General features: G+C 39.4%; 1 protein-coding gene across 1 annotated transcript in view; it reads right to left on the reverse strand.

Moving 5' to 3' along the window:
• The window catches only part of mdn1 (midasin AAA ATPase 1), a 133,997-nt gene extending 111,159 nt beyond the window's left edge, over nt 1-22,838 (reverse strand). The window contains exons 1-15 of the mRNA XM_086061714.1: nt 22,683-22,838; nt 22,303-22,417; nt 19,877-20,107; nt 19,587-19,784; nt 17,971-18,152; nt 17,714-17,836; nt 17,405-17,602; nt 14,975-15,082; nt 8,464-8,652; nt 8,282-8,371; nt 7,938-8,201; nt 7,598-7,862; nt 7,163-7,322; nt 132-248; nt 1-38 (exon numbers count right to left, since the gene is read on the reverse strand). The exon at nt 1-38 is cut by the window's left edge and continues 171 nt beyond it. Of these exons, the coding sequence (XP_085917840.1) occupies nt 1-38; nt 132-248; nt 7,163-7,322; nt 7,598-7,862; nt 7,938-8,201; nt 8,282-8,371; nt 8,464-8,652; nt 14,975-15,082; nt 17,405-17,602; nt 17,714-17,836; nt 17,971-18,152; nt 19,587-19,784; nt 19,877-20,107; nt 22,303-22,417; nt 22,683-22,838 (2,434 nt within the window). The remainder of the gene's footprint in view (nt 39-131; nt 249-7,162; nt 7,323-7,597; nt 7,863-7,937; nt 8,202-8,281; nt 8,372-8,463; nt 8,653-14,974; nt 15,083-17,404; nt 17,603-17,713; nt 17,837-17,970; nt 18,153-19,586; nt 19,785-19,876; nt 20,108-22,302; nt 22,418-22,682) is intronic.
• Between the last annotated feature and the right edge of the window lie 1,295 nt (nt 22,839-24,133).

Genomic DNA, 24,133 nt, shown 5'->3' on the forward strand with positions numbered 1-24,133 from the left:
AGAGCTCTCCATGCACAGGGTCCATTGTCAGTAATAACCTGTTTAGTTCAAAAGAATAGTACAGTATTTTAAATAACATGAAATTATAATAATGATGATTAATAAGTGCAACTTGACAACTTCAATAATACCTGAAGTTAGGATGTGGTGTAATTATTGGGGTCTTCCCATCGATAACCCCACGTTCATTAATGGTGAGAGATCCACCAGGTTCTAGTAGGGCATTGAGGCGATCCAATACAGAGGCACTGAACACATCATATACAATCAGTTCATATGGCTCAATATCCCAAACTGCTTAACGATCACTTTCAAAATCACTCATGGAAGGACAAGAGGTCTCAGTTGCTCAGTGCTTAACAGATCATTTTAATTTGAACATTGAGATCGCCATGGTCCCAGCAGGAACCCCCATCTGAACTTGGCTCAAACCAATCGGGGGCTTACTTATGTATGTTCTGGCGGTGATCTATCTCTCTTCCAATGACACCACAATCTACAATACATACATTATGTTTTCTTATCTGCATGCACATATAGTTTTGTCATGATTCATATTTTCTGCTTTTATGATGAGTGATTTTTTTTTTTAGTTACTTTATTTATTATTTGTTATCAAACATTGCAATAAACAGACCATTCCTTGACATCACATCAGAATATAACTATCAGTGACGTGCGGTCAGGATAGGCAAGGTAGGCACTGCCTACCCCAGGCTGAAATGAAAGTTGAAACAGTTTGGCTTTTTCTATTCATTTTAATTATTTCTTTCATTTCAGAAAGCCTACACACACTACCTATAAGTTTAAAAGTGACAACATTTGGTGATTTTCATACAATACATACAAATTCAATTAAAAATGACTCATTACTTCGCCTGGCCTGCAGGCAAAAATGCTGCAAAAATTATCCTCCTGAAGGCACACCGCTACTGTGCTTTTCCCAGCCTTGTCCGCGTAGCGATGTGTGTTGGCGCATGTGTAGTCAGTTTCCCAGTAGAAAAGTCCTTTACGCAAATAGACAGATTGCTACGCAGCCTTTTTACGTCACTATATTATTCCTATGCGAACATACGTTTGCACAGTGCATTCATGAATTCAAAACACAGCAAAGCGGTAAAATGACGCCACTCTGGAGAATATAAAACTATTCTCACGCCTGTCTTTTGAGGGAAAACACCTTCTTTTGAAGGATGGGAGACCAACGCCTTAGCTACCAGATCTAATAAGGGAAATAAGGGACAAATAATTATTCGTACTTTTCACAAAGAATGGTGTAAAAGGAAAGATTGGCTTTGTGGATGTGCTTCGATTAACTGGCTGTTTCACTTTGCATGTTGTTTGGCATTGCTATTGCTAGCTTGATTTTGTGAGGAATTAGGCTGTTTTACAGGGAGATATTAACTTAATTACATTCTTTCCGGGCGTCCAGGCAGGTTTGAAATTGTCCTTTTTTCGTTGTGCGGCAAATGGGAGGCAGAGATCACTGCAACGTTTACTGTGGCTGGCAGACTGCGCACTGGCTGACGGTGGTCCAGAACTTTAGCTGAGTGTTGAGCTGCCGCACCGGAGGCGATGGGTACCCCGCTCGAAGTAAAAAAATAAAATAAAAGTTGCGGAGCAAAAAATGTAAGACTTCAAAAGAGATTTATTTATTTTATTTTCTACCCATACAGAGGAGGCATATGTTAAAATAGTTTGAATGTATGGCATCTTGTATCAAGTATCTCGAGGTCAGGCTGAGTGTGGGATACGTTGTACACTCGCCTGCCGACACACAAATTTGTAATTGGTGTGTGCGTCTCAATTTGCGACTGCCTATATAGCATACAAAACTAGGGGTGGGAACCTCTGGGTACCTCACGATACGATACGATATGCGATACAAGGCTCACAATAACGATTATCTCATTTTCTGATGATACCACGATTATCGATATATTGGTCAGGTAATAAATCCCCGATAAAACTACTCAAGACATAAATTGATGTTTTTTTTCAATGAGAAAATAGTTTCTTTTTGTACCATCACTAAAACAAAATATTAAAACTGGTGTCTTCTTCACAGTGAGTGTATTTTTTTTTTAAACAAATACAAAAGTCTTCTAAACAGAGACCACTTTCTGTGAATATATTTGTGTCTTCTTAAGCACTATTGTCATGCAACATTTCAGTCAGTTACATAGTGAATTGTTTCATTTTATAAACTGATGATTTTTTTTGTGTAACATTGCAAAAGTAAATAAATATAATTACTTAAATATTAAATCAAATTAAATCAATATTAATATTCCACAGAAATTGTGTGCTTCAAAAAGTCGAACCATAAAATGTGTTTTTAAGTGTTCCGTTTGCAAAACAGTCAGTTGCTGGACAGATAATAAATGTCTTACACAAGTAAAAGTAAGATCATGAGTCTTCTTCGCCTGAAGACTTACATACATTTTCCCGCCACTCTTATGAGGCGCTCCCTCTAGCGGCCTGCCAAGTAATTGCTCAATAAGTAATGAACAATGGAGCCGTTATAGTGACTGTATATCAACTACAAATATCGTGATACTTGCGTAGGCATATAGATAATCTATCGGGAAACAAAGTATCACGATTTATTGTCACACTCCTATATAAAACCACAACACCTTGGGGCCTATAGAGTTTTAAAAAACAAAACATTGATGAGTGAAAACTAAATAGCTTGCTAAGTGAACAGGTGGGTGCGGGGGGATCCGACAACTCAATACGGGGGACCAGTCAGTGAGAAAGGTATCCATCTTTTTTTAAACACCTCAGATTTCAATTATAATTCTGCCATTAAGGCCTCCATTACATACACCTCCTTAAGTTTCTGCTTCCACTGGGCCACTGTAGGTGGTTGTGGTGTCCTCCATTTAATTGTCACCATTTTTCTAGCAGTCATTAAAAGTATGCGTAGCAGGTATTCTTCATCGCGAGTGTACATATACCCAGGTGAAAGATCAAAAAGGAACTGTTGAGGCGTAAATAACAAATCTAATCACAAAACACTATCTATCTCGCTCTTAACCCCTTTCCAATAAGAAAGTAAATTTGGGGATTCCCAAAATATGTGTGAATGATCACCAACCATTCCACACTTTCTCCAGCAGTATATTATATTTGGGCCATCTACAAATTTCGAGACCACTCAGGGGGTCCTAAAGAACTTTGTCTTCATTTTCCAGTCAAACTCCTTCCATGAGTTACTATTAATACCCTTATGTGATCCCGAGCATATTTTTTCCCATTCCCCATCCTCAATAACAATGTTCAGTTGCAGTTCCCATTTATTTTGAATATGGAGTGTATTGTCTACTGTGTCCAGTAGCATGGCCCTATAGATATGGGAAACATGCTTTATGTTAGGCAGTTGGAATTTAATTACCTTGACAAAATAATTTTCCAAGTTTGACGTAGAGTTTTTAATAATATTCCAGTCCTCATGGTTTCTGACATAATGTATAATCTGAAATTACCTGAACATGTCATTTTGATGCAGGGAAAATTTGTAAGGAGTGCAAGTTTAATGGAGAACCCTATTTTCTGTGGGAGAATGCTCTCTCCGGTAATGGCATTACAAGTGCTTGTACTGGAGCTACGTACAGTAAATGTATGCACTGGATTACACAGGGCTTGACCTGAACCCCTAAAAAGCTTTGGGATGAACTTTAATCTATTATGCTGATCAGGCCTTCCAGTCAAACACTACACCCCAATACAGGGATAAAGTGCTAGATTTTGGCCTCTACATAATTAGTTGGTGACTTTGGCTAGACTGTTTTATCGCTGTGACCTTCTCTAGTTGGACGATATGCACCTTTCCCTAGCTCTGCACTCTTCGGCATACTTGCCAGTTGAAACCAGTTAAGATCGTGAAGTCACACATAAAATACCTACACATTGTTTAGGTTATGACATCCTCTATGTGGGCGACAGGAATCATTTTGGACATATTAGACCTTACAATGACTATTGGACTATTAAAGCTTTACAATGGTGAAATGACTGTTGTGTCATTGTACTTCTTAAGGCCTCGATACACCAACCCGACGTCGACCAAATGTGACCGATGCCTCCCCCCCCTCTGGCGTTGGAAAAATTATGCAAGTACATACAGTACAGGCCAAAAGTTTGGACACACCTTCTCATTCAATACTATGCTTTATTTTCATGACTATGTACATTGTAGATTCTCACTGAAGGCATCAAAACTATGACGACAACTATGACAACTATCGAACACATTTGGAGTTATGTACTTAACAAAAAAAGGTGAAAATAATAAAACACATAAATTAATTGCAACCCTTTTTCTCTGATTACTTTTTTGCAAATTTTTGCATTTATGCAAAAAAGTAAAAGTAACCAGAGCAAAGAATGGCCATTTTGAAAAATCTATAATATAAAACATGTTTTCAGTTATTTCACAATTTTTTTATTCAGTACATAACTCCACATCAGTTCATACATAGTTTTGATGCCCTTCAGTAAGAATCAACAATACAAAGCAACCAGCTATGAGAATAAAGCAAATGCATTGAATAAGAAAGTGTGTCCAAACTTTTGACCTGTACTGTACCACAACAGACAGGCACCGACGCCAATCATTAATGCTTTTTTTTCTATGATGCTTCAATTGTGTAACATCCAAAGATGGTTGACCTGTTGTCATGTGAAATGTCTATTTTTTTCCACTTATCTTTATCATGGATAGTCAGAATTGTCAGATAACTAAGCAAAATATGGGGTGGTTGTCTCCCATCCGTGAGGTTGTGGGCTCGATCTTCAACCCTGTGATCATGTTGAAGTGTCCTTGAGCACAACACTGAACCCAAATTTGCTCCCAGTGGACCTGGCAGCGCCCTGCAGGGCAGCAGTCGACCACTGGTGTGTGAATGTGTGTGTGAATGGGTGAATGTGAGGCATTGTAAAGCGCTTTAGGCACCACATGGTGCGCTAAAAAGCAGTCCATTTACCATATACTCTTGAATGTAACTATGTTCTGATTGTCTCAATAAAGGCTTAAAAAAGACGCCAATTATTAACTCATTTGCTCCAAAAACTTAAAAAATATGCTCTATTTTAAATGTGTCCCAAAGACGTATTTATAAGTTTTTTATGCTAGAGCATACAAAAGGCTTTGATGCATTCTCTGAACTTCAGAGAACGGGTGAAAAAAATGGTAGTACTGTAATTACAATAACAACCAGCAGGTGGCAGCATAGTATAAGAGATCAACAAGGCCATGTTGCAAACAAGCTCATTTACTCAGATTTGTGAATAATGATGAAACTTAGCTATATTCTAATGCTAATTGCTGCAAAACGGAAACAGACACAAATATACTTTTTATTCCTGAAGAGACTCTAATCTTTCTTTTGGGAGATTCCATGTTTTTATAGCAACAGAACAATATTCTGTGGGCCTTGCAAAATCTGTCAAAATCCAGTAAAACAGCTGGGAGCAAATGGGGTTGCTTCAGTGAAAATGGCTGGGAGTGAATGAGTTAAGTACCTTATGTGCATGCGTGAGAACTAATCCCCCTTCCTTACCATCGGCGGCGGTAGTCACTACTTCTTATTGTTCGAAAAAGGCAACTGGAAAGCTCTTCCTTTACAGTGTATTGTGTACTACAAAAGTAAATTGTACCTGTGCAAAACGAACAATATTGTAACACGGACTTACTGTGCGCTTACTGTATATCCGCATTTGTCACGTCCTGTTCGTCCCGTGCGCTGATTCGCTAACAGCCAATCACAGTGATCAAATGTCCCGACACCGATTCAACATCTCAAATCTGCCGAAAACGCCCCACCGCTGCACCCCAATGGGATCCGACGTTACGACGGTAATTTCTACATTAATAAGACAGTGTATGCCAACAGCCTGACGCTTTTCTGACTCCCGACGTCGGATTGGTGTATCGAGGCCTTAAGAAATGATCTGATTGAATGAGTCATCAATTGGCGGTATTTAAAATGGTGTTAACCACCGGTGACAATTGATCACTATAATTAGCTGTTTTGCTGGCAAATCAGTGCATGAGATAGAAGTACACTATAGGTCCTTTCCAATCGCAGGAACCAATTATGGAACTTAAGTACACTATAGGACCTTTCCCATCGCAGGAACCAATTATGGAACTTCCCTATGTACCCTGGGAGTTCGTCAAAAGTTTGCATTCAAACACAAAACTGGTTCTGAGACTGGGGCGTCCGGGCAAGAACTACCTAAGCTCCTAAATTGGAGGAGGGTATTTTGAGATCTACCCTGAACATTACATAAGAGTGTGCCGTGCTGACAAACTGCCGCCATTAGCCTAACTGCGAGCATACAGTGTTGTTTTTTTATTGAGTATACAGTATTTTATTTACGATATTTACTAGTTATGATGTCCTCAGTCGCAATATTTTAAAATGGAGAAAAGCGAATGGATAGGTGGAAGGAGGTACAGGCTCTTCTGAGCATTTGGGGGACGAAGACATCCAGCACGACTTTGAATCGGCGTCACAGAAGCCACTTCGTTATAACTGCCAATCTCGGTGAGGTTAACGACTAAAATGCTCACACAACCCCCCAAAAAGCTGCAAAAGTTACACCAAGACTACAAAAAGCTCATGGATCACTACTGCCGTAGTGGAAATGACTGCCGAGTGAACAAATGGGACGGCCAACTCAATGCCACGGGTCATTTGGACACTAGAGCAATAGAGTCAGCTATGGCGCGCCAAGGATAGACAAAGGTACATACGACAATAATCTTACAGAAATACTATTATTATAATATTGTCAGAAGCAAAGGAACACAGCAGACCTACAAGTGTGTATGATCTGATAAATGATTCTATGGCTGAATGGGGGGAAAAAAATCCTACAGTTGAAATGAAGGAATTAACACTGAAATTCCAACAGCTATTGGGGTATTGATATTTTTGTTCTTACATGTAGGGATGGCAACATGCAATAAGATGTAGGGATTGCATTCTTATGACGCCTACATTTGCGTTTCCGATCCAAAGACTTGTGTTATACGTAGGCTCATCGTGTGTGTGTGTGTGTGTGCGTTTTTTTTCTGCCTTTGTTGCATTTCAGTAGCAATCGTGGCCATCTGAAAGCTGTAATGCAATAAATATTCACAATTTCTTACCTGCAGAAGTTAGCATTGTCCATGAGCAACCAGTCACCTGCCTGCAGGGCTTGGATTAGCATTCCATCTAACCAATCAAATCCTCCGTTAGACCAGTCATTCTCTTGCTGTGACATATGCTCCTTCAGTCGTATGAAGTCCACTTTCAGCTTTGATATATCTAGCGGGTTAGCAAAAGCAAAACTATCATACATATGCATACAATACATACTACATACTTTCACTTTTGTATTTAGTCACTGGGGAAAAAATGGGGCAAAAAACTTCATTATCATATTTAGTTTTGTCTAGGTTCTTCCATAAGTGATGTGAAACTTAAATGACACTCCCAGCTTTCCTTGTCATGGTTTACAAAATAATAATTTGGGAATTACACATATTTTAGTATTTCCTTCTTTCATTCACATTGAATGCCTGGCAGCATCTGACCATTACCTGTGAACACTTTGAGCTTTGTGTTCAGTTTTTGCAAGAGGAGAATGATGACTTCCAGTTTGTTTAGAGCCTCAGAGTTCAATGTTCTTACAGAGCTTTCTAGCTCCTCTTCCCTCAGCCAGTGGCAAAAGAGGCCCCATGTCTGCAGCAGAAACTCTGTGTCTTGAAGGCATACATCCAGCGACATCAAGCCACGCCTTGCTACCAAGGCAACCATGTAGTACACGCTTTCAAGAACATGTTGCCATGGACGCATAATATCCACCTTAGAAATAAAGACATGGTTGTCATCTACAATTTTTAGACAATAACGGCATGTGAAAACATGAATGAAAGTTACCTGTTCAAAGCCTCCAAGCAACTCTGTAGTGTCCATGGCACTGTTCATGGGCATGACCCTGAGGCGGTTTCCTGTCAAGAAAGCAAGTAGTCTCACCAGGCTGGTCTTACCACTGCCAGTTGGCCCAACCAGAATCGTCATCCAGTTCATTTCAACACATTTCATGAGGGACTCAAGTGTCCGCAAGGCTTGGTGTGTGATGGAGAGTGGGGGATCTAAGCCCACAGAGGCTCCACCACTTCGCTGCAGGACAGAGAAGCCCACCTAACAGGGATAATTTGGACAAATAAATGAATGATTTCAAGTTGTTGCAGGAGAACAGTTGTTTTAATATTTGGATCTACCTGCAAGCTGAGTGGAGTGATATGAAATTTTCTAGAACCTGTGTAAGGTTCGAAGTCTTCCCCAAACACCTTCTTGAATACAGCCAGCACCTGTGCGGTGGAATAAGAAATTCACCATGTTCCACACGAATGAGAATGAAACATCAACAATTAGATAGGCAGCTCGAGATAAAACAGTTTACCTGTGCCTTGTCAGCCTCTGTTCTCATCTTGTCTGCGTATACCAAAACCACATGTTGGCCAGGGTTGAAAAATCCTGGCGACTGGTCTGCCAGCATTAGCTGACACCAGCGGAATATGTCACGCAGGTTGAACTCCCATGGGCTTCCTTTTTGACCCCAGCCTCGTTCAACACTCACTTCCTGTAAAAGCTATTGAGACACAAAGTAAAGTGTCAAATTCACAGACAATGTAGTCATGATAATTGGGTAAACAATGTACAAATATTCTACAGGTAAACTGTACTCTATTATCTTTAGTTTGTTGCTTCTTAATTTCAAAATGCTGCAACACTGGTATACTTTAATATATAAGGCCCTTTTTTAAACGATGTTTATTGAATTTTTTAACTGAAAATAACTTGTGAGGGCTCCCACACGTCTGTCAAGGTACACAATACAGTCCAATGTCATTGTCCCAGCAAGGATATCATTGCGTCCCAGGTTCACCTAATAGGTGTGAAATGTCATTGTGTCCAATATGGACCAGAAACCATACCCAAACTCCTTGAAAAATGTCCTGTTTACCTTTCTAGGAATATGTAATCTTCTCCAAAGGTAAATGCAAAGAGAATTCCTTAAACCACCTTATAATACTTAGTTTTCCAAATGACCTCCATGAGAGAGCAATGCGCTCTCTTTGCCTGTAGCAAACACATATGTTTCAACAAAACAAGGACGCATCTGTCGAGGAAGGACGCATCTGTACTTACTCCTGCACTCGCTCGTGACTTCTATTTTGTTGACATTGGGATTTTTAACTACATTGTTGCAATATGCCTGGCGGAAAAAGAGCTGACGAAATTGAGGAGATAAAATCTTCTCTTGCAAAACTCAAAGAAATGGTCACCGAAATACTTGAACTAAAAAAGAGCATCGAGCCACGATGTGATAGCTACAGGTATCCAGATGAAACCGTGCCGCGGCCCCTCGAGCGAGAGCTACGGCCAGCACAAGTGCAGTTGATTCTGACCAAGCTTCAGCGAACGAGACTGTCGAACAGCAAGTGACAACTCAACTCAGTGATTTGGGATTAATTGTGGACCTAGCGCACATTTAGATGTGCTTTTCGCTTCCAACTGGGGGGACACGACCATCGGCAGTTCTGATCGGGTTTGTTGACAGGAAGAAAAAGATTGCTCTTTTGACAGATAGCAACAAGCTTAAAGGTAAAAATGTCTACGTCAATGAAAATCTCACAAAACGAAATGCTGACATTGCCAGAAGGGCTCGGCAATTAAGAAAGAATGGTTTTATCGAGAACACATGGACAAAAGAATGTCGGATCTTCATCCAAACAAAAGAAGACTCATCTTCTCAGAAGAAAATACAAATCGTGAAAAGAGTGGAAGAATTGGCGGAGTTTGAGAGACAATAACTGCTATCAGTAACTCACATCATTAAATTGTGGATTATGTTTTACCCAAATGAAATTATACTAACATATTACTAATTAACCCAAAACTGGAGCTTTCATGATTTGAATAATGTAAATATAGCATATGATTACTTGCTGACACTGCCAAGGTTAACTCTTGTTTATACACCTGCATTGATAACATGCATTGCTGTTCCTGTAAGAATGTAAACATTGTCTGGCTCTATTTCTGTTTGGACATTTGTTGTAACATGCAAGGCTGTCGTGATAAGGTTGTATTGTGGCTGCAATGTATCTGCTGTATATAGTTACAATGGGGTTGGTGAACATGGTTCCGGGATGCGGCTAGCGGGTGTTACTCCGCCGGGTGAGCTGGTCTTGGTGAGCGCTCAGGAGTATCAAGATCTAAGCATCATCGGATGCTGGCAACAGTGGTAGCTGAACTGACCAGAATGGAGTGAACATTGCTCTGGACGCAATGGGCAGAATACAAGCCGATCTACTCTTCTGGAAGCCACAACATGTGTGAAAGCTGTTCCAAGGTCAGCGAAGACGCTACTGGTGAACGAGCATGCGCTCACCTTGGCTGCTCGCCTGGTTGGGTGAGCCTGTTGGTGGCGTCCGGGTAACCAAATTACCAATTCCAAATGATTGGTACTAGCTGCAATTTACACACAGACATTACTCAAAATGAACTGAGCGAGGAGTGTGCAGACTTAATTCTGGGATTGATAACAATATGAATCAATGACTATCATAATCAATGTATACGACTGATGCATATAGTAAGAATCGATGGGGCACTAATAAGCCATGGCTTCTACCCGTCAGCCCTTCTTTCGGATGTCAATGTTGCAAATGATATTATGTGATCGATGTAACCTGTAATAATGTGTCCGAAAGGAAAAAATTACTAAAACAAAACAAATATATCCACAAAAATTTGCTCGAATTTGTTTAGTCTATGCGCAGCCGAACAAAGAACGAGCAGAAAAAATGTGGGCTCCAGTCCCACATTCACATGCAAAATTGTTTGTATCCATCTTACTTCACACCAGAATTCCTGTAATCTAGGACAACTCCATATGCAATGGAACAATGTACCCTTATCCTCACCAAGAAAAATCTAGTTTTTCAGGAGTTACAGTGCTGCTCAAAAGTTTGTGAACCTCTTGAACAATTTGGACTTTCAATTGTTTCAATCTGATTTTGTTGTACCATTACATTTTATATGAAATAACAGGCGTAGGTTTATCAATTCATGTAGGTGCACAAGTAAGTGAATCCTGAGCTGCATTGCATAAAACAAGCTGTCAAGTAAGATCAGGTAGGACAAATTGGTAGCTAAACTAACCACTGAAATGGACCAATTAAATGAGAGGGTTAGCAAAGAAATTGTGCATCACTGACTGAAACAGAGACAAAACCACGTCACTTTAGTCTTACCCAGGTGAACCCATACAAGTCAGTCATGCTGAAAGGAAGATACATCTCAGGGGACCTCAGGAAGTGGGTAGTGACAGCACATCAGTGTGTGAGGAAAGCTATAAAGTCATCTAAAAAAAAATTGATCATCGACAACTAGAGAACACTGAAAATTACTACAATCCTGCCTAGAAGTGAACGACCTTCTAAAATATCTGCAAGACCCACAAGACAAATGATAAGGTAAAAGCCAACCTGTGCATCGCATTGAGGGATTTGCAGACCTTTTGCTGCATCTGGGACACATGTGCATGCTTCGACAATCAGAAGAAAAGTCAATTGACAAGGCTTTCATGGAAGGCTTGCTAGGTAGAAGCTTCTGCTCACAAAAAAAGATAAAAGCTGCCCATCTAAACTTTGTCAGAGAATACCTGGACAAACCTGAAGCTTTTTGGAAGTGCCTTCTGTGGACAGAGGAGTCCAAAAGTGAACTGTTTGGTCACAACTAAAACAGTCACGTTTGGTGAAAAGTCAACACTGCATACCAGCAAAAGAACCTTCTCCCTACAGTGAAGCATGGGGGTGAGAATGTTCAATTCTGGGCTGGCTTTTCATCCTCAGAACCTGGACAACTCCACATAGTCCAGAGAATCATGAATTTAGAGAAGTATTGTGAAATCCTGGATCATAACCTGAAGCTGTTCTTTGTGAAGTTACAGCCTAGTAGAAGATGGATCATGAAACACGACAATAATCCAATGCATTCCAGCAATACAAACAAGGAATGACTGAAGAACAACAAGATTCATGTTCTGAATGTGCCCAGTAAAAATCCTGACTTAAATTCTTTCAAAATAATGTGGCAGGACCGGAAGCAGGCAGTTTATGCTTGACGCCCATCCAACCTCTTTCAATTGGCTGCATTTTGCAAGGAAGAGTGGCAAAAATCCCCCAAAGTAGATGTGAAAGACTGATAAGTCGTTGCAAAAGGAGGTGCAATGTCTGATTAAGTGAGAGGTTCACATACTTGTGCACCCATGAAATCTGAGTTTTTCTTAAATCCACAACTTTTGTTCAAGAATGAATGACAATATCATTCTTTTTGTTCAAGTCCATTATTTTCAATGTCAGCATTGTAGCATTGGGGGTGACTAAACATTTAATAAGGTTATTTTAATATTTTATACAAAACGTCTGACCATGCCTGCAGGGTTCACAAACTTTTGAGCAGCACTGTATATACAATGTCATTATCTAACTATATTGCAATAGTTTGAGCCCTGTGTTGCCAGTTTGTTTTTGGGCTTTTACACAAATTAACTGCCATTATTCCATTGCAAGATCTTCCCCTGAGTCATTCCTCCATGCATTAAAAGTTTACATTGCAAGCTTTTTGTTGAGGCATGTCATAGAATTTAGATACAAAGCCTGTTCCAAGAGTATCTTTATCAAGTCCTTCCTCCAGTACTGAGTACAGAGATGCACGAAAATGCTATTTTCAACCAATACAGATAAACCGATAATTTAGAAAGTGCCGATGTTGATAACCGATAAGCTGATAATTGTTTGCAAAATTAACTTGAATACAAATATACTTTCGAATCCTACTATAAGTCTAACATGTACAAATACATTGAAACATTGTATAAAGCACCATGAAGCTGAATTTGATTGATATCTCTGCTTCAAAGACAACCAGTAACTAATTTACAGTTTGCCAAAAGAAAACAGACATGTTTTAAAAATGCAACAAAAAACTGTAAGGGTAACATTTTGGGGAGACAGCCCATACTGGTGACTGCCATGTTGCCATGATGCATCTTCTGTGAACATGGTCGCGCGCATTATGACGTCACAAATATCCGACAATACCATAGGAGAAAGGAGGGGTTGAGGAGTTGGGCACAACTTGAGCCACAACCACAACAGCTAGATCAATGTCTATTATTATCAACATATTTCTTTGTTATCTAGTTCATCTGTATAAAATCAAATTGGTCGATAATTGCCAATTGTATAAAGCACCATGAAGCTGAATTTGATTGATATCTCTGCTTCAAAGACAACCAGTAACTAATTTTCAGTTTGCCAAAAGAAAACAGACATGTTTTAAAAATGCAACAAAAAACTTTAAGGGTAACATTTTGGGGAGACAGCCCATACTGGTGACTGCCATGTTGCCATGATGCATCTTCTGTGAACATGGTCGCGTGCATTATGACGTCACAAATATCCGACACTACCATAGGAGAGGAGTTGGGCACAACCACAACAGCTCGATAGATCAATGTCTATTATTATCAACATATTTCTTTGTTATCTAGTTCATCTGTATAAAATCAAATTGGTCGATAATTGCCAATAAGCATCGGCCACCGATATCGTGAATCCCAAATTCTTTCATATATTTTATAACCGCGAGCCATAAAAGGCTATTCTTGATAAACATGTACATAGTGTCTGTCCTAAGTTCGTGATTATTCCAAATTCCTTGAATATCAGATATAGCATATTGTGTGGACTGAACAGAAGCTCCCTCACTAATTTTTATACCCTTTGTAAACATGCTATTTCGATCAAAATGGTTTATAATGTGCAATGATTGCGCAATAGAAAATCATTTCACATAGCAATTTTGTGTGCAAATCTATGCTGCTGTGGGCAGCCGCCACTGTTTAAGAATCATTGGAAACAAGTACCCCAAGTTCAATTTTGACTTATGGCAAAGTCTGTGAATAATTGTACAGGTGATTTCTTACTTTTGCAATTCTAATATTTCAAAAATGAGAAAAAGTTAATAATTAAAAATAATAATAACAACAACAATATTAAATTTGCATGTTTTATGGGGTGTTGTGTGTAAGGTTTGAGGGGGGAAAATGAATTTGATCCATTTTGGAATATTGCTATAACATACAATTTGGAAAACTTTCCGTATGTGCTGTATGTAGACAGACATTTATTAAATATTTTTCCATTGTCAGTCTTTAGATTCCTTCTTCATGTCCATCATAGACTTAATGTTTCGGTGAGAACAGGAGGGGTTAGGAGGGTGTGAACACACTTCAAAACTTTGAGAGTAGAGTGGATTCTGCTATCCACCACACCTGCTTTTTGGGTTGTGAGCAGATACATTCTGCATGCAGATTTGTTTGCCAGTGGCACAAGAGTTTTAGTGTTTGACAGTACACAGTGTGCCTCTTTTTAACGGTAATCCTGCAAAAACTACAAATAAAAAAATAATTACAGGTGTAGTAATTTCTGGACTATAAGGCGCACATGACTATAAACTGCGCTACTTTCTTTTCCATAATTAGGGCGCAAATTGTCTTACTCTTGTTCTGTCTCTCCTACTGTATTTGGGCTCACTTGGTTTGTTTTGCTCACTTGGTTTGTTTTGCTCTGCCTGACGCTTTTGCGCTTCCTTTATAGTGCGCCCCCTTATGATCGGATGGATAAACCACACCTTTGTATTAGCCACAGGGTCGAATGCAAGTGGAAAAAAGTAGCAGCTTGTAGTCCAGAAATGACTGTAATCAATTGTAAAATCTCATATTCTCACAAAATGTATGTTTTTTGGGGGATTATTTTTTAGATAATGTCAAAACGTAATGTCTGTGTACTGTCACTTTTGTACAATAATATAGAATTGAAAAAAAAAAAAATACCTACACTGTCACTGAATTCCACCATTTTAGAAATGATTTCTTTATCAATGGCCGGAAAAACTGAATTTCCTATGAACTCCATGTCTTTGCTGGTGAGCTGGTCCACAAACACCTAGAAAGACAAACAATAATCAGTCATGAAGTGACAAATAAGAGCTAAAATTATAAAGGCATAAGTACACAAACCACAGAAAAAATAAATAAATACCCCCACACAAAACATTTCATTTGAAGTGCATGAGTAGTAACAAAATTTGTGTAGATCAAAAAGACAGATAAAGACAGATATCTTCAAATCTTAATAGTGTTACAAATACATATAGTGGCTTAATTAGCGAAGTGGCTGTTGTGACAGACTCGCAATGATGCAGAGGGGACGCATTAGGGACGGACTGTGCTGCCCTACACTACACTACACAGGTGAGCCAGCCTAGTATCCACCTTATACCTGAGGGCTCTCACGGAGAATAAATGATGCGCATTGCTTCCTATTGACCTTTTGCATGTGACGTCACAGCCCTCATCGGAACCCCACCTCCGGGACGCTGGACGGCAAAAGAGGCACTTGCCTGTATTGTAACCATTGAATCTCGTACAGCGTAAAGTCCTTTATCTAATCGATCAGCTTATGAAATGGTCATATCTTGCTGTGCGGTCGGTTGTACAGACAGACAAAGGAGTAAACCAAATGTTACTTTTTATCACATATACTACTAATGAAGTCGAATGACGTCGATTGATAGCAGTAATCAACAGAAAGGACGGCAGCCCACAAAGTATTCACGGATTTGCAGAGATAATTTTTTGTGAGCTTAGTAGATAAATGTTCATACATTTTACTAGTAAACATACACTCTAGCAAAGATTGTAACAGAAGTGTCGAATTGCGTGTTTCAAATCACATTTACGAGCCAGATAGCGCCCACTCCAACTGCACGAACACACAGCTTAGTTTTAAAATGCACCTTCTTCAAAACTATTAAGTGCGTTTGACTGTTTAATAATGGGGGATTTCACTCTGGAGCTGGAGTCATATTCATGAAGTTACTGCATAGCTTGCCACTATGATAGTCATTTGTTCCATGCTAGTAAACATAGTAACATAACATCATCACAGCGTTTCAATATAGAACGGACTAGTTAAAAATAAGTCAGTTAGCATGATAAACAAGTTTTACCTTTGCATTACGAGGTATATTGTCCCCCAAGCTTTTGAATCAGGTGTAAGGAGAAGACTACATAATGATATAGGTCGTGCACTGTGAATTCCGGCGATCTCCAACTTAAGTAAATATCGCACTCTATGAGTCCCGACTAAATGTGCAACTTCGACTGACAGGCGACTTTCGGTTGAAGTATTGAAGATTCCATGGCTCTATAGGCAATAATAACTTTTAATTTGTAAAATAACAGTCGTTAAGTCACTAAGTCGCTCCGGGTCACGTCCACTTCCATTCAACAATCATTTCCTTCCGCCGTCCGTCATAGGGCAGGCGCGTGATCACGTGACGTCGGTGCAAAAGGTCACTAAGACACTGGAAGTAGCAGTGAGGCATTTGTTACAGTGAGTTTTTCTTTTAACGGAGTGGTTCATTTGAACGTCCCCCCCTGGGATGGCTGAACAGCGATTACAATTCCCGTTCAGTGCGGTGGGAACTGAGCACAGTGGCCGGCGACATGCAGCAATCAATATTTATCTGCACGCGTGGGGGGTAGTAACTCACGAAATTCCCAATGGTGTTTGGTCGTTTCTTTCACTATCCATTCCATCCGGTGTAGCGCTGCGTGCTGCAGTCCCCTCCAGTCTCCAACTGCTTTCACGTTGGGCAGAATTAAGGCTTCTTGACTATCACTGCCTGCAGTGGGAGTCTCGTAACTAGCTGTGTACCGGTCAAGCAGGCCATGGTTGCCAGATGTGTCAAATACGCACCACAATGTTTACATTGCTGTAAAATCGTGAGATTAGCAGGAGAAATAAATTATCGAGAACCACGCAGGAGACATGGTCAAAATTCACAAGTGTCCCGCCTGAATCGGGAGAGTTGGCAAGTATGCGTTGGTTAACCAGTTTTATGCCAGAATGGGAATTTTTATGCAAGAGAGTACAATGGCGGATTAGGGCCATGCTGCACGTATAAATATATTCTTTTTAGAGGGTGGGGGCAACATTCCGAGAAAAAACTTGCCAATTTATAAAGTGTGTTTTCGCTATTCGTGGGCCGGCTTGGTCCTTTTTTCCTTTTAATAGGGGTCTACTGTACTATATATGAAGGCCAGTTACACGCCGTATTAGATATTGAACTAGGTTTTAGGTGAATTAATGAGCACACACCCGCACATGCAAAAAAAAAGAAAAAGAAAATTAAAATAAAAAAAAGGTATTGAACTGCAAAGCAAATTAGTAAAAAAAACTTGTTTTAATGTTTGCTACTACCTGTGTGAATCTGTTAAGGAAGGATTTGGGCAGCCCCTTTCTTCCACCACCTTGTGTGTATGGGTTCTGACAGCCAAATATTTTTGTCTTCTCTTGCTGAACTTGGAAGGTCATGCCCAGCTCAGGAATGAAGATTTCTGCTCTGTGATCAAAGCAGGCATTCAGTCCTTCCAACACTGACTGGGATGCCAGATTCAGCTGTTAGCATAAAGCAAAAGGCAATTTCATTGATGTGTTCAGCACAACAAAAAGTATCTGGTTAGACAACTATTAAGTAACAGTGAGTTTATCACTTGAAGTGGTTTGTACCTCATCTAGGAGAACCCAGTGCCCTGCCTTCAAAGCCGCTAGAAGAGGACCATCGCGCCATGCAAACTCCCCTCCCTTCCCTCCCTCTACGGGGAGATCAGTCCCAAACAAATCTGTGACATCCTGTCAGGCAAATGTACATCATCAATACTGGAGCATATGGCATTTGTACTTCTTGATCATTTCGGAGCACAATAGACAATAGACAGGTAGACGAAGAAATGCTTAACTGTTTGCTCTGACAAGTTGATTCTGACCAGATGGTTCCCTGAAGCTTTTGCCAGTGCAGATATAAGACTAGTTTTCCCCACACCAGGAGATCCCTCCAACAGAACAGGCCTCTGAAGTTTCAGTGCCCGCAAAAGCCTTAGGGTATTCATTGCAGTCGTGCCTGCTTCAATGGTGTAGTCAGACAGGTTATTGCTCTCAGCCACAGGACCTGTATGGACACAGGGTATGTCTCCATTTGAAACAACAGAACTAAAATAATTTTAAATGAGTTAACGAGGTTTTAGCAACAAATGCTGGCAGTCTCCAACACCATGGTTGATTTCAACCACTGCTGCCTTAAAGTCAGCACTAACAAAAGACTACCAACACAGCAGCTGGGTATTCGTTCTCACACTCAGCGTGAAACCCAATACCTGTACAGACTTCCTTCTTCACTGTGGTTCTGTGTGTTTAGTTTTACTTGGGGAGAGCGGGGATCGAATAGCCAACCTTCCGATTACTGGATGAGTGAGCCACAGCCGCCACATAAGAATTATACATAAGAAAGGCAGGTTTATTATTTATTTTTGATTCATTTACATACCAACCACTAGAAGGGAGAATGGAAGCCTAGTATTGTATACAAGTAATAGATGTACCATTGATTGTAATTAGGTAAAATAGCAAAGTGATTTCACCTCATTCCTTTTGATATGTCAGCTTTTTTAAATTGATAGAAAGCCCACATTGTTTGCATATTTGCAATTTTTAACATTTAATGTATTGATGGGACTCCTTTCTGTGTGCGTATGAAATGACCAACTGCATCTCACAAGAGACGTCAATGTTTACATTCCCATTAGCGGCTAACTGCTAACACCGGAGAGTTGTGCGGCGTAATTAAGTAGCGATTTCTTGGCATCCCTAATTAGCAATTGAATGTGATTTCGGGATGGCGTTGATCTTAGTCGTCGAGAGGGACCCCATCATACAGGGGGAAAAAAACGAACGGTCACAAAATACCGTGGACCATAACGAGTCAAGTTAGACGCCACACTACCACGCGCATTGAGGATCAATTTCAAAATAAAAGCCTACCAAGGCTATTGTAAATGTATTGTAACTGTTAATCTTTTATTTTGAAGTTGGCCTTAGTAGCGCGTAGTAGCCAACTTGACTCGTCCTTCCACTTGATACGAACGCGTCACGGCTCAAAGATCTGTAGCGCCGCTAATTAAAACATGCACTTGTGCCGTGTGATTTGATGATTTATTTTTTTGGACCAGCAAACACTGTAAAGTTGACTGCATTTGTTGTAAATTGGTCGCAGTGTTGAGCCCAGCTGTCTGGTCGTCTTTTTATACCATCAATCTGGTCTAACAATGCGTAGCTGCAGTCCTCTTCAGCCTCCAATTGCTTTCGGTGGAAATTTGAAGGAGCGGTGGCCTATGATTTAGGAATGGCGGGCCACCGCCGCTGAATGAATACAACGAAAACGCTGTAAGCATACATACTTATAATTAATAGTATGATGTGGTAATGCAAGTATATTGCTGACAATCCCTTCCATTCACAGTATATGTAGAGTGAAACCAGCAATTCATAATGCAGAATACAATCCAATCAGACAAATATAGAATGCAGTGAGTAGCTCAAACTATACCTAAGGGAATGTAGAAGGGGTTGATTCCAAAGAAATCTTTGCCCCATTGAGGTTCTCGCAGAAGGCTGTTGTCATAGATTCTGAGTGTATCAAGCGTCTCCTGATCCGGTTTATTCATTTTGCGCAGGCGCTTGTGCAAGAAGTCCAAGCACCTGCTGCGTGCTAAGATAGCATTGTTGGAACTGGATACAGTGGTTCCTTCAAAAAGAAAAGAAAACCCCACGTGGCATTTTTTTTTTTACATTTCCTATTAAGTAAAATCCTGAGTAAGAGTAAGACAATTTACCCACCTGAACCAATTCCATCAATATAAACCAGACATGCAGCGTGGATGAGAGCTTGAACAGTGTCCTGTTTGAGGTCCCACTCCGCACCACCTTCGTCGTCATTCCGTTTACACACAGCATTAAGGTAGTGAACCCATGAAAGAATGTCTCTGACACTGATGATACAATGTCGGCCAAAATCCTGAAGGATCAACCACTCAATGAAATCCAGGATCAGGTCTGAAACATCTCCACCTATGTGGGACAAGTTAAAACAAAAAAGGAAAAGAAAAAAATGTAAGAAACTCAACATTTTTTAAGTACAGTACATGGAAAAAGTTCTCAAATATGGAATCTTTAACATTGACAAATCATGATGCATAAGCTGTATAACTACGTCTACTACCACAAATGTATTATTAGGGCCCGAGCAGCGATTGCTGCGAGGTCCCCATTGTTTTTGTAAAGCTTATCATTATTATTATTTGGGCCTGCCAGGTCCCTATTGTTTTTGTACATATTATTAGGGCCCAAGCAGTGACTGCTGTGAGAGCAGAGTGACAGCAAGTTGGGTGTAATTAAAAGTTGTGAAATGTGGCAATGCCTTGTATGAAATGTAGACTAATGTAATGTATTGCAAATTATGTAATGTTTTGATCACTTCTCGTTCTCAATGTCATGAGACGACTATGAAATATGATACGCCACTTTATTGACACGTCAAAAATGAACCTGATTCGCAGATGGTGGGATGAAATTAAAATCAAATATGAGCTATGCAATATGAAACTTGAAGATGAAAAATGATCGCGACACATAAGCCTGTACGGTGCTGTTCTTTGCTGTTGTATTTCCAAGTTCTGTACAGTTCCATAGGGCGGTAGAGTGTACAATTTTTACATATTTTCTTTGTCAAAGATATTAATAAAGGCATAAAGTGTGAAAGTAGATTGATTTCTCAATAACTATTGCAATTTCTATGTGGAATTTCGTTCTGCTTTATTCGCAAGTTCGCAAGTTGAGCTCTGCTTTCCTTCATTGTGGTTCGCGACGTTCATTCAACAAATTAAGATGGTGGATGCGCGATGGGTACAGCTGCGGGCGGCACACTTTTTACAGCAGGTGCCTATTGTGATAACACTTCTGTTTCTTCCTTATTCTGTGCCTCAGACTGAATATTGTGTCTTCTTTTTGGCAATGTGTGTGGCCATTAAATCGATCGTAACTTGATCCAGATGATCCTATTTTCTCGTTTGATGACAATCTTGTCTGAAGACATCTATACAAACTTATTTTTCATCGTAGTGATAGTGTCCCCTACTGGTAAAATTAAAATTTCTATTTTTCTCTGTGGATTTTCGCCTAGCGGGTTAACCAGATCAACCTCATATTTGCTTGGAAGATAATGTTGAAACACGAACTTTGTGATTTTGCGTGAAACTGTTGCCGTGGCAATGCCTTTTTCACAAGACAAAAAAAACTCAACAAAAACGCTGAATTTGAGGGTCTAAACATGCATGAAAACATGGTAAAGACAGCAACGCCCGCTCTATTTAAAACAATTTGCGGTGATCAAAGGCTTTTATCTGCTGTAACCACAGCGAACAAAGCTAGATGCTATGCTAACCGCCACATGCGTCATATACCATTCAATGCATGGTGGCTTTGAGGACAGCTTTGAAGTTATTAAGTTAAAGCAATAACTGCCGCTACTGTTAATAGAAAGTGTAATGGTAAGTAAAATAGCCAAATTGGCTCATTAATAAATTCAGTTGGCTCAAGAGGTTTACAGTGGTAACCCGTTCGGGCCGTCATTAGTTAACTTCAGGTGACCCGACACAGTCACGTGGTGGCCACGGGCCATCAGGCCACCGTTAATGTCGAGCCCTGTTCAAGTGCATTTTATTGTTAACAGACTGATTTTATTTATTGTTTTTGGAGGTTTTGATGATTTATTTTTGATATTTACAATGTTTTATTTCATTATATACTGTAATTTCAATTTTAAATATTCCAAAGAAATAAAAGTTTATCTTTAAAAGGGTGTAATTGCATTATTGCACCCACTTAAAGAAATATAATTGAGTACCTTTTTTTTAGTGTAGATTTACTAACTTGTGGCTTTACAGCAAAACTCGTCTAACTCAAACATTGTCATTTCTGAAGTGCACATTCACACAGCAATGTGAGTTTCTTCATTAATTTATTTAGACTAATGGCAACACTGACAATTGCTTTCAACACGTGGACAGTGAGTCTTGAGTGTTAAACTTCACACACTGCCTTAGTGGTGTTCCACCTGTTATGTCGGATGCTGACAAATAAGAATCAACTTCAATCCCCAGCAACCTAAATTGATACCTTACACACAGGAAAGCAGACGAGGAAAAAGTTGGGATCTGCTCAAATGACCAGTGTGGAAAAACGCTCGTATTTCCAAGCTATCTTACCATCTATTGATAGCCCAGGACATAGATTGTGTTGGATAATCTGATGAAGGTCAGTACGATCATTGCTTTGTGGACACCAGATCTCTGTGAACCGGTTTCTAAGGGCAGGAGAAAGCTGACCAAGTACAAAAGCACAAAGTTATATTTCAGCATAATTTAGGTCTAGACATTAAAAAACTATGGAAAAAAAGAGACAATATATCAAGATGAATGAATGTACTAGAATGCAAAATTTACTTTTGGATAAGTAAAGTATTGATGTGACCTAATGTAACCACAGTAAAAGTCAGAATGATCAGTTTTAAACTGTAAATTGAAAACTGAGTGGTAAAGACACACACACGCACACACACTCACAGAGTATTGCAGTTTCTACCTACCTCCTTCTTTCCAAAGTCTCCCCCAGGGTTCATAGTGGCAACCAAGCGGAAACCTTCAGCAGCTCTGATCAGCTCCACATCATTGTCGTCAACACTGCCTTTCTCTGCCAGGACAAGGGATTTCTCCATCTCTAAAACACTGACAAATATAGGCATTGTAGGGACTGCCCTCAATTTATTTTGTGCGGAGGTAAAACTTTATGCTCCCATTAAATTATGTTGCGGTGAAAGGCAGAACTACTGTATGTTGATCGCTGGCTTTCCCCCTTGGAGGAATTCAAGTTTATTATTTTCACAATGTTAGGTAATAGAATCTTTAAATTGGTTCAAATTTTAATGCAAAGAAAAAAAATTAAAGCCTGCCTATTTGGAAGCTTTGAGGCTTGTCTCAATCAAAAGCAGCAAGAATGGATAATTCTGTTGACATGTTAGGAAAGGATGTACATTCAATGTGAATGCTCACAACTATCTTTTTTTACTTAATATCTAACGACTTGTCTGGCACCAAACTATAAAGTATATATTAGAGGTGTCAGTCGACTAACATTCTTAATTCACAATTAATCGCAAATTAATTGCACATTTTATATCCCAATTTATATCAAAATTTACAATACAATAATTATTTTCCTAATTTTTCATATTCTTGTTAACATAAAAGTGGAAAGAAATGTTAAACTAATAGAACTATGGTTGCAGTTTTTAGTCATTGAAACAATTTCATAATTCATAACATTGTTTTAAAATTAAAAATATGTACTGTACTGTAAAGTGTGACATTGATTTGTGTTGGTCATTTTTCTGTTAGTTATTATTATCATTAGTATTATTATTATTGTTATTTAATTTATTACTGCTAAATTGTGTTACAGTGACTCCCTTTGCACATCGGTGTTTGCTCTTATTTTGTTAAGTTCGATATGGATGCAAATTGTAAAAAACTTTACTGGAAACGAACCAGAAATGACTGATGTGTTCTTTTCATATTAAGAGCTATCTAATTTTTAACATGAAGTAAAAAAAATAATAATTGTAAAATACAACGACGCCAGTCCCCACAAATATATGCATTATTATTTAATTTATTACTGATATATTGTGTTATAGTGACTCCTTTTCACGACGTTGAACGCTTTTGTTTTGTTAAGTTTTCGGATGCGCATTGTAAAGTGACACCGCTTTACTGCAAGCGAACCAGAAAGAACATGATGCGTTACACTTCAACACATACGAGCTATTTTCTGCAGTTGCTGAATAAAATACGCTTCACATCATTTGGCTCTTTGCTTTCACAGGGGTTTGAGAGTGCCCATGGAAACACCTCTTGGAGAGCTGTAGCAATCTAGCTCGGTGCTAACAACTAACCGAGTATGTTCTTTTAAAGCAGGGAACCGGTGGTAGTGCTACGCAGTCCAAATGGCTCCTCCATGCTAACATTCTAACATCCGACC

This window comes from Leptonotus elevatus, chromosome 18 (genome assembly GCF_054856555.1).
Source record: "Leptonotus elevatus isolate MCC_2025b chromosome 18, RoL_Lele_1.0, whole genome shotgun sequence".
NCBI classification, from domain to species: domain Eukaryota; kingdom Metazoa; phylum Chordata; class Actinopteri; order Syngnathiformes; family Syngnathidae; genus Leptonotus; species Leptonotus elevatus.